Source organism: Somniosus microcephalus, chromosome 22 (genome assembly GCF_052327205.1).
Source record: "Somniosus microcephalus isolate GS21.2 chromosome 22, FLI_Smic_1.0, whole genome shotgun sequence".
Lineage (NCBI taxonomy): Eukaryota > Metazoa > Chordata > Chondrichthyes > Squaliformes > Somniosidae > Somniosus > Somniosus microcephalus.
Genome location: NC_141008.1, coordinates 60,065,203 through 60,076,763, shown reverse-complemented (window position 1 = coordinate 60,076,763; position 11,561 = coordinate 60,065,203). Strand labels below are relative to the sequence as shown.

The following is an 11,561-nucleotide window of genomic DNA, read 5'->3' as shown; positions in this document are numbered from 1 at the left end:
GTTCCCCCTCCCCCTCCGCCCCCCACCCCATCGTAACAGCTGAGGGCAGCGATTTAGTGACGCGATGGATTGAGTCTCCATCTCCATCTGCTGTCGGCCTGGCGGGCAGTGCTCCGACACACTGCCGACCTTGTGTAAGTGGAGCTGAGCTCTTCTCGCAGGGGATTTGGCCCCGTTCAGAAAGTGCAGTACAGTGCTGTAAAACTGATGACTTTCTTCTTTGTGTGCAGATTACGCAGCAACTCGTTGGGTAACCTGGGGATCTCTTGTCTAGCCCAGGCGCTGTTGGAGAATACCACCATCAGGGAGGTTGAGTGAGTACCAGTCTCCGCCAAACACTCATCTTCATCCACCCATCATCCTGTGTGTCAGCTGTGGCTCAGTGGGCAGCACACTCACCTCTGAGTCAGAAGGTTGTGGGTTCAAGTCGCACTCCAGGGACTTGAACACATAAAGCTAGGCTGACACTCCCGTGTAGTGCTGAGGGAGTGCTGCACTGTCGGAGGTGCTGTCTTTTGGATGAGATGTTAAACCGAGGCCCCGTCCGCTCTCTCAGGTGAATGTAAAAGATCCCACGGCACTATTTTGAAGAAGAGCAGGGGAGTTATCCCCGGTGTCCTGGCCAATATTTATCCCTCAACCAACTTAACAAAAACAGATTCTCTGGTCATTATCACATTGCTGTTTGTGGGAGCTTGCTGTGCGCAAATTGGCTGCTGCGTTTCCTACATTACAACAGTGACTACAATTCAAAAGTACTTAATTGGCTGTCAAGTGCTTTGAGACGTCCGGTGGTCGTGAAAGGCGCTATATAAATGCAAGTCTTTCTTTTCACCCTCCTTTAAATGCAGTGACTGACGCTGACATACGGTTTCCCCGCCACTAGCAATCCTCTTTTACACTGGCCACGCGGCCATTCTTTCATGTGTTAGTCCAGATCGGTTATTCAGCCATGGCGGGGGGAGCTGAAGTGTAAACAAGTATGGTCCTGTCCTCACGCCATGTCCACACACTTTGTATCAGCCATCCCTAGACTTAATTAGAAAGCTGCAAAACACATTCAGCCTGTAAAAGGTTAAAATGTTATTTGTCCCTCTTTTTAAAAAAAAGCTCCGTTATGCCACTTGCCATTGTGACACTGCCTCTTGAGAGAGAGAGAGAGAGAGAAGAAGGGATAGAGATAGAAACACAGCAGCAGGCACAGCTCCATATATAATCCAAATTTTGCTGTGTCATCTAACGCTTGCCTTCAGAAACACGGGGGAACTGTGTTGCTGTGCTGAGCGATACAGTTACATTGGGAATTTATTGCAACATAACAGTTTCTTTCAGAGGACCAGCACACTGCATGCTTTAGTAAGCAATATTAGTTTATCTAAATTACAGTGCCACTACTTCCCACTGCTTGCAATACACAAGGTGAGAGTTCTTAAACCCTTGCATCCGCATTTGATTTAAAAACCTCTCAGGCAGGAGTGGATAATCAGTAAAGTTGTGAGAATGAGCAGCAAAATGGTGATTCAGATTGAGAGAGGTAGAAGGAAAGCACGGCCAATATACACAGAAAGCACGTGAAATACAACACAGGCCGTAATTGTCTCCAAGGAAAAAAAGATTGTTCGAGGTGTCGAAGGCCCTTAAATTGCCAATTATCTTCCTGCGATCATCAGCATAACAGCATCTGATGTGTGTTTAAACAGGGAATCAGTCACTCATTACCGGAAACTTTCTGGTATCCGGCACTGACGGGACCGAGCTGGTGCCGTCCCATCAAAACTGCCGTATAAACCAGCGCCAATGTTAAAACATACGGAGCTTCTCAGCTCCGTATGAAACAACAAACCCTGTTGCTTAGCAACAGCTTCAAAACAGTCGGCCGCAGCTTAAAAGCGTCTCTGTAGCTAAGCAACAGCTTCAGCTAGACCTTGCAGAGCCTGACTGGAAAAAAAAAAGCAACGAGAAGTAAAAAAACTTATTGGAAACGGCTCCTGAATTTTGCCAGTAGATGGAGCTTTCCGGACATTTAACCTCCGGTTAAACGAAAGTTTCCTGTATTGTCTTGAATGATCCTCTGTTTCTTACTTCTATTCCCCCCTCTCCTCCCTCCCCTTCACCCCGCCAATGTCCCTAATGCCATGCCCGAGAGTTGGTCTGCTTGTGGCCTTCTTCAATGAAGCTGTGGCGTTGGATGCCAGCTGGTTATAGGACTCTCCCTCCGATCTCTCATCTCTCCCCTCTTCCCCCTCACAAGGAAGCCCCCCCGACCGTCTCTCCGTTGTCTCTTCACAGGAACACAGCTGGTAATTCAGTGCATGGAAAATTGGAGGCAAGTGCCGTCAAATTCCGCACGGAGGGGGTTTTCCCTGTTGTATCGGTACCTTTCTACCTAGACACAATTTAGGACTCAGAACTCAGAGATTCAAACATGAAGTGCTTTATTGGAAGGAAAGGAAGTTCTGGCAAGTTCCGAACAAAGAGAGCTAAACTTAACCGAGAGAATACCCAACCATTTATCTCCTGTGACAGCGCCACCACAGGTGGGAGGAGAACACACAATAGAACACACAATACATAACATTTCCTCCCCTCTTAAATGGAAGGTCCGCAGTATTCCTCAATAGGTAAGTTACTTTCAATACACTCAACTAACCTAGGGTAGAGGTAGACTGCCTCAAACCCTGACTTTACCCTGGGGTTTATTCTGTCCCAGTCTTGTGGGTAAGTCACTAAGCCTACAGATCCAAGCGTCTTGGAGGCTGCCGCTCTCTGACAGGATATCAGCGGTCATCGCTGGCTTCCACAGCAGTAGGCATTGACACAGGCCTGGATGGAGAAGGTGCCTGTGTCAGTTGAAAGTCAGGAGTTTGCACAGGTGGAACAGTCTCTTTGACTTCCTGTGTTGGAGAAGAGCACTGCGGCAAAGGATGCTGGTTTACGGTATCATTCGGAAACAGTTCAGGCCAACCAGCCATTGGAGCCTCTGTGGCTGTCTCTGCTCCTAGCAACAGTTGATCTGTGTGTCTTCTCCAGACGATGTCCTCAGCAGTCTCAACTGTGTAAGACACAGGGCCCGTCTGCGCAATCACCGTAGCAGGAACCCATTTCGGCCTAGTGTTGTAGTTTCGAGCTAGGACGTGCTCTCCCGGATGAAACCGTCTCTCCTTGGCTCTTTTCTCTCTCTTTTCAACTTGAGCTTGTTGTTGACGATGGACAACCTGCTCTGCCCTTGGAGGTTTGAGTAAGTCAAAACTTGTCCGCAACTGCCTCTTCATCATGAGCGAAGTGGGGGAAGTTTTGGTTGTGGCATGCGGCTCGTTTCTGTAGGACAACAGGAAGCTGTTCAGACGTTGGTGGATTGAGCCCTGACCTTGCGATGCCTTCAAGGCGTGCTTCAAAGTTTGCACGAACCTTTCTGCCTGGCCGTTAGTAGAGGGATGATAGGGCGCAGACCTGATGTGTTGAACACCATTCACATACAGGAAGGTTGCAAACTCCTGTGATACAAATTGTGGACCATTGTCACTTACGAGTTGTTCCGGTGAGCCATAACGGCTGAACATCTCACCAAGTTTCTCAATTGTTTTCTCTGCCGTGGTAGACCTCATCACAGCGACCTCCGGCCACTTGCTACGAGCGTCCACAACCACCATAAACATCTTCCCTTCGAAAGGACCGGCGAAGTCCACATGTACTCACTGCCACACTTCTGCAGGCCAATCCCAGGGGTGTAGGGTTGCCAGCTGTGGAACATTCTGGACCCTTTGACATGGGGAACATGTTTTGGCTTTCTCCTCAATATTCCCATCGAGACCTGGCCACCAGAAGTAGCTTCTTGCCATTTCCTTCATCCGAACCATCCCACTGTGGCCTGTATGAAGTTGTTGCAGTATAGGTTCCCTCAGAGGTGGCGGAATGATGACACGGCGTCCCCAAAGAAGACAACCTGCCTGGACGGAGAGCTCATTTCTTTTTGAAACGTAAGGTTTCAAACTAGGAGAATCTCCTATCGCTCTCCCTTGAATGACATCGTCCATTACCTCAGACAGGACTGGATCGTTGCGGGTGTACCTTCGCACCTGAACTGCAGTGACAGGTGCTCCCTCCACTTGTCTAAAGTAGAAGATGTCTATCTGACGAGGCTCTGGGGGAGTAACAGGCAAGGGTAGCCTCGAGAGACCGTCTGCGTTGCCGTGCAAGTCTGATTTGCGATATTTGATGTCGTATGTGTGTCCTGACAACAGTAAAGCCCACCTTTGCATCCTGCTTGCAGCGAGAGACGGAATTCCGGTGTGGGGCCCGAAGATTGAAGTCAATGGACGGTGGTCTGTCAGGAGTGTGAACCTTCTCCCAAACAGGTACTGATGAAATTTTCGAATTCCAAAAACGATTCCCAAGGCCTCACGCTCGATCTGCGCATAGTTACTCTCGGCCTTGTTTAAGGTGCATGATGCGAAGGCGATAGGTTTCTCTTCACCCGAAGGCATGATGTGGGATATGACTGCTCCCACACCGTATGGTGATGCATCACATGCTAGCTGCACGGGTAGCTTTGGGTCAAAATGTGTCAGGACCTCCGAATTCAGCAATGCTTTATTTGCTTGGGCGAAAGCTTCGTTGCACAGTTCAGTCCATTTCCATGTTTTGCCTTGACATAGCAACTGATGTAATGGCTTCAGCAATGTTGCTAAGTCTGGAATAAACTTCCCATAGCAGTTAAGTAGCCCCAGAAATGAACGTAACTGGCTCACATTCTGGGGTGCTGGGGCCACCACGATCGCCTTGACCTTTGGCGGCGCCTTATGCAGGCCAGTAGCGTCAATCACATGCCCCAGGTACTCAACTGAAGACTGAAAGAATTCACATTTGTCTTTACAAACTCTGAGTCCGTACTCTTTCAGTCATTGTAGTGTCGCATCCAAGTTCAGAAGATGATCCTCCTCATTTGTCCCAGTGACAAGGATGTCGTCCAGGTAGCACTGGACTCCTGGCAGTCCACTCAAAATCTGATCCATTGCCCTTTGGAATAGAGCAGGGGCCGATGTAATTCCAAACGGAAGGCGGCAGTACCTGTATAGCCCCTTGTGTGTCACAATTGTCAGCAGCTCCTTTGATTTGTCATCGACATGCATTTGTAGATAAGCATGGCATAAGTCTATTTTGCTGAACTTTTGCCCTCCGGGAATACAAAATAGTCAAAACATTCCGTATATGCGCTCCATTGCTCCACATTTTCATCAAAATCACCGATGTTTCCTAATATAGTAGCCATCTCACGTTTCAAATTAAATTTTCTGTTTACTCACTGCACCCGTAACGTACGCAGTTTCATCCGCTCCTCGTTGCCACTTGTTGTGTCGGTACCTTTCTACCTAGACACAATTTAGGACTCAGAACTCAGAGATTCAAACATGAAGTGCTTTATTGGAAGGAAAGGAAGTTCTGGCAAGTTCCGAACAAAGAGAGCTAAACTTAACCGAGAGAATACCCAACCATTTATCTCCTGTGACAGCGCCACCACAGGTGGGAGGAGAACACACAATAGAACACACAATACATAACATTCCCGATTTGTCTGCTGTGACTTTGGCGGAACATCCGGAACAAACAACCCAGCCACCCCGGAGAAAGGTAGTGCCCAATGTAGCATGAAGCCATGCAGACCCGAATGCTGGAGGTTCCGCTCCTGGCCTGTGCTGAGTTAGTTGCTCTTGGCCAGGTCAATAGGCCAGACAGCACCGGGTTAATAGTCACTTTAAAATCCCCGCAGATTCGAACAGATATATCCTTTTTCAGGACAGGAACAATGGGTGTGGCCCATTTGCTCACGCTCACAGGCTCCAGGACTCCATTCTCGACTAAGGCCTCCAAGTTAGCCTCAACTTTTGGCCTAATTGCATAGGGTACAGGTCGGGCTTTGTGAAACTTCGGCTTGCTGTCAGGTTTAATGTCCAGTCTCACGCTGATCTTTTTCATGCTCCCAAGTTCCCCATTGAAGAGTTCTGCATGTTTGTTTAACACTGCAGTCAGACCTGACTCCCCTTTTGACATCATGCGGACTGCAGGCCAGTCCAGCGTGATTTTCTCTAGCCACGCACGTCCCAGTAGCGATGGGTAATTTCCCTTTACCATATATAGTGGCAGTTTTGCAGTCTGGCCGTTCAATTTAACTGTCACCTCAATGACGCCTCTCATGGCCACAGGTTCGCCGGTATACGTCTTTAGCACAATGTTTGTTGGCTGAAGGGTAAGATGCTTTAGCATTTTGTTGTAGACAGTGTCTGAAACAAGGGACACAGCTGCGCCTGTGTCCACCTCCATCCGCACTGATTGTCCCTCCACCAGTGGTGACACCCAGTAGCCATTTGAACCGCCTGCAACCGTCAGTATGTGCACCTCTTCCTCCTCAGAGGTGTCGCTCCCCTCTGTTTTGCTTGTTCCATCATACTGCACTGAATGAACACTCTTTTTCCTCTCTTGTCCAAATACAGACATTTTGCTTCCATGCTTCCCAGCTCTGTCTGTTCTTTTTTTACCTCTACAGGTGCGTTCAATGTGACCCTTTTTGCCACAATTTCGGCATTCCAGCTCCGTACACCAGCAGTCATTAGCGTGATGGCCCGTTTTCCCACAACGGTAACATGTGCCGTTCCGCGCACCTTTAGGCTCAGACGACACCTTGTGAACTCTCCCTGTTGAACTCAACTGGTGAGCCTCCTTTTCCGCCATCTCCATGGAGACACTAACTTCAATGGCCTTTTCAAGAGTAAGGTTGTCCTCAGTAAGAAGGCGCTTCAGTGTGGCTGCATTTTGCAGACCACACACAAGTCTGTCTCTAATGGTGTCATTCAGCACCTCCTTGAACTGGCAGTGTTCCGACAACCTTTTTAAAGCAGCAATAAACATCGTCACTGATTCCCCCTCCTCTTGATTCCGTTTGTGAAATCTAAATCTCTCAGCAATAACCAGAGGTTTTGGTGAAAAATGTGCTCCAAGAATTTCCACTAGTTGCTTATATGTTTTATTTCCTGGCTTATCTGGCTGCACGAGGCTGCGAAGTAAATTGAAAGTCTTCGGCCCGATTACACTCAAAAAGGTAGGCACGACCTTTTCATTTGCCACTGCATTCGGCAATACAAAATAGTCAAAACATTCCGTATATGCGCTCCATTGCTCCACATTTTCATCAAAATCACCGATGTTTCCTAATATAGTAGCCATCTCACGTTTCAAATTAAATTTTCTGTTTACTCACTGCACCCGTAACGTACGCAGTTTCATCCGCTCCTCGTTGCCACTTGTTGTGTCGGTACCTTTCTACCTAGACACAATTTAGGACTCAGAACTCAGAGATTCAAACATGAAGTGCTTTATTGGAAGGAAAGGAAGTTCTGGCAAGTTCCGAACAAAGAGAGCTAAACTTAACCGAGAGAATACCCAACCATTTATCTCCTGTGACAGCGCCACCACAGGTGGGAGGAGAACACACAATAGAACACACAATACATAACATTCCCGATTTGTCTGCTGTGACTTTGGCGGAACATCCGGAACAAACAACCCAGCCACCCCAGAGAAAGGTAGTGCCCAATGTAGCATGAAGCCATGCAGACCCGAATGCTGGAGGTTCCGCTCCTGGCCTGTGCTGAGTTAGTTGCTCTTGGCCAGGTCAATAGTTGGAGGCTCCACGAGTGGCTTTAGAGGGGCTTTAGAGCCCCAGAGCTAAGTAGGGAGAAGATATAAAAACCAGCCAGGTTTCCTGCTCTCGATCGTGTCTCATGACTCCTGCTGAAAACTGCACATCTGACCATCAGGTTATACCAACTTGTATTTCTGAAGCACCGTTAACCTAGTAAAATGTCCCAAGGTGCTTCGCAGGAGCGTACTCAGACAATAATTGACACTAAGCCAAAAGAAGGAGACATTAGGGGGGCTAAATTCGGTTGATTTGCGCCTCCCGTTAACGCCCTAAGAGGGCGCTAACGGGACGCAAATCAACTAGCGCCTGAGCACGGCACCGCTAATGCCTCCCGCAAAATTCAGTGGGATGTTAGTGGTGGCGCTAACCGTTAGAGCCGTGCGGTGCTCTGCCGCCGCAAGGACATCATCGCCGTGCGCAGCGCCCCGCTCGCGCCCTGGCTGTAATATTGGGTGGTGCCCCCATACTTACCGCTGGACGCTACGTCCGCCGGGGTCAGGGGGGCCTAGTTAAAGGGGAGGTGGTGGGCAGCCATTTTTGTTGCTTGCCGCCTGCCAGCACCTGCCCCCATTGCTGTCCCCAGCCGCCCGTGAAGCCCCCACATGGGGTGCCGGCTGCTCTCCGTGAGCCCAGCATTCCTCTTGCGTGCCTGGTTTATTTGTCGGCACTCCCAATCCCTGGTGGCCCAGCTGGGCGCTGGGTGCGCTGCGCAAGGCCCCTCCCCTTTAATTAAAGGAGGAAGGCCTGCAGTACTGTGGCACGTAGCGCCGTGATTTTGGCTCGCAGCGCCCCAAGAGGGACGTGGGGTGGTTCCAGTAGTGCCCCTCCTCCCTCTCTGAGCACTATCTGGGAAAATCGCCCACGGGGGTGCTAACTTTTTCGGGGCGCTAAAGTGAGTGCTCCAGCAAAGGTAGCGCCCCGTTACCCTTAGGACTGTTGACCAAACGCTTTGTCAATGAAGTTTTAAGCAGCGTCTTAGAGGTAGAGGGGCGAAGAGTTTTAGGGCGGGAATTCCAGAGTTTGGGGCCTAGACAGCTGAAGGCACGGCCGCCAATGGTGGGGCCAAGAAGTCGGGGATGCACAAGAGGCCAGAATTGGAGAAAGGCAGAAATCTCCGAAGGTTGTAGGGCTGGATTGGGCTTGGTTGTCATGCCCCCCCACAGTTGAATGGCCTGCTGACATTCAGGTGGCGGAAGTATCTGTGTTTGCACTGCCTATGGGCAGCCGCACCCTCTGGCGGTGCCTACTGGAAATTCAGGCATGCACTGCCCTTCGATTTCCCATCCATTTTGGGTGGAGAATGGTGAGCGTCGCACGGCCAGATTTCCGTTTTTGCACCAACGGTGAACGAGGCTCCCCGCTTGTAGTATGAACTCAGAAAATGACCCCCTCGTTGCCTGCGCTGACACGTGATATTGGAGGGGGGCCAGCTCTTGAGGAATAGGGCGGCCCCAGCAGAAGAGAAGGAAGCAATGTAACAATGAATGCACACTGGGCTAAACCGGCTAAACCAGTCCCAGCCACTTGTTCGACATCACTGGTTGCAACATGATGAGATTAATAAAGTTAGTTTGTAACAGGAGACACCATCCCTGGCACATTACACAGCTTCTAATCAAATAAATCTGTCTGTAATTGACATCGATGCCTTTCTGTTCGTTCCGAATGTGAAATGTACGCTGGGACAATATGATTAAGCCAGTAAACTGACTCGATAATTCATGGCCTAAATAGGATAGTTAGAGTCCCACTTTTGCTGGGTTATTTACAAATTCATATTAAGATGCAAAATAAATATAGAATAATCAATGCGTAGCAGTGAGCTTGAAGGCACTTAGACAATCAAGGTTATCGGCTGATATGATGAATGGCTTGCATTGAGAACAATGGACATCAGGGTGATGTTTTAAAAGGTACTAATCTCATTGAGGTCACATGGCACCATAATCCACCATCCCATCTCAAGGCTGGACCACATCCTGGGATTCAATTCTCAAACACTGTACGGTGATTTTATTTTAAGCAGTGGCTTTATTCAGTTTTGGGTCTCCTTTTAGTGTTGGGAACTAGTCTCTGCGCCAGTCGCAGCTCTCAGTCAGCTCTATGTCAATCACGTGCGATGACTCCAACTGAGTCTCTTACCAACCCCGGCTTAAACCTTTGTAGACTCATTTTAACACTCAATATATAATTTACACACATCCCCTTCCACGGTTAATAAAAGATTTAGGGACAGAGGAACATAGGAGCAGGAGCAGGCCATTCAGCCCCTCGAGCCTGTTCCATTCAATGAGATCATGGCTGATCTGCGGCCTAACTCCATATACCCGCCTTTGGCCCATATCCCTTAATACCTTTGGTTAACAGAAAGCTATCAATCTCCGATTTAAAATTAACAACTGATCTCGCATCAATTGCCGTTTGCGGAAGAGAGTTCCAAACTTCTACCACCCTTTGTGTGTAGAAGTGTTTCCTAATTTCACTCCTGAAAGGTCTGGCTCTAATTTTTAGACTATGTCCCCTAGTCCTAGAATCCCCAACCAGCTGAAATAGTTTCTCTCTATCTACCCTATCTGTTCCCCTTAATATCCTGAAAACTTTGATCAGATCACCCCTTAACCTTCTTAATTCTAGGGAATACAACCCTAATTTGTGTAATCTCTCCTCGTAATTTAACCCTTGGAGTCCGGGTATCATTCTGGTAAACCTACGCTGCACTCCCTCCAAGGCTAATATATCCTTCCTAAGGTGTGGTGCCCAGAACTGCTCACAGTGCTCCAGGTGTGGTCTAACCAGGGTTTTGTACAGCTGCGGCATAACTTCTACCCCTTGTATTCTAGTCATCTAGACCAGAATTCCATTAACCTTTTTGATTATTTTCTGTACCTGTTCATGACATTTTAATGATCGATGTACCTGGACCCCCAAGTCTCTTTGGACCTCCACTGTTTTTAGCCTTTCACCATTTAGAAAGTACCCTGTTCTATCCTTTATAGGTCCAAAGTGGATGACCTCACATTTGCTTACATTGAAATCCATTTGCCACAGTTTTGCCCATTCACTTGATCTGTTGTTATCCCTTTGTAATTTTATGCTTTCACCTACACTGCCTACAATGCCGCCTATCTTTGTATCATTGGCAAATTTGGATACATGACTTTCTATGCCATCATCTAAGTTGTTAATAAATATTGTGAATAGTTGAGGCCCCAACACAGATCCCTGCGGGACACCACTAGTCACCTCCTGCCAATTTGAGTACCTACCCATTATCCCTACTGCTTGTCTCCTGCCGCGCAACCAATTTCCTAACCAGGTCAATAATTTGCCCTCAATTCCATGGGCTTTTACCTTAGATAACAGTCTCTTACGTGGGACTTTATCAAATGCCTTCTGGAAGTCCATATAAATAACATCCATAGACATTCCCTGTAGGGGGTTTCTCTTGCTTGCTCTGGTCTCCTGCCAGGCTTCTTGCAATAATTACCCGTGAGTGGTTGGACCCACTCGCCCCTACGGTTCTAGACCTTGGACTTAGGTGCAGGGAGCTGTAGTGCAGAGAAAAACTCAATAGACCAGGTCGAATAGCACGAAATGGATGCCTTTATTGAACAGTTTGCAGCATTATAAAATACATGTCATATGCACAGATTAAAGCAACTACAAGCATGCACACATCTATAAACTTAACTCTATAGAAATGGGGAACACACGGCACATCGTAAAAGGGGTAACACATTACAATTACCCTTAACCCCCTCCCCTAGACCTAACTAAGTTTCGATTTGAGGGACTCGGGATATTGCTCACTGTAAAGTCTGTGGGTTATATGGTGAATTAATACACAGACTACAAGAGTAACTTT

At 48.1% G+C, this 11,561-nt stretch overlaps 1 protein-coding gene across 1 annotated transcript in view; it reads left to right on the top strand.

The window, feature by feature from the left end:
• The window catches only part of LOC147102437 (nucleotide-binding oligomerization domain-containing protein 2-like), a 43,946-nt gene that overhangs the window by 9,034 nt on the left and 23,351 nt on the right, over nucleotides 1-11,561 (top strand). The window contains exon 3 of the mRNA XM_085964877.1: nucleotides 231-314. Coding sequence (XP_085821003.1) covers nucleotides 231-314 — 84 coding nt within the window. The remainder of the gene's footprint in view (nucleotides 1-230; nucleotides 315-11,561) is intronic.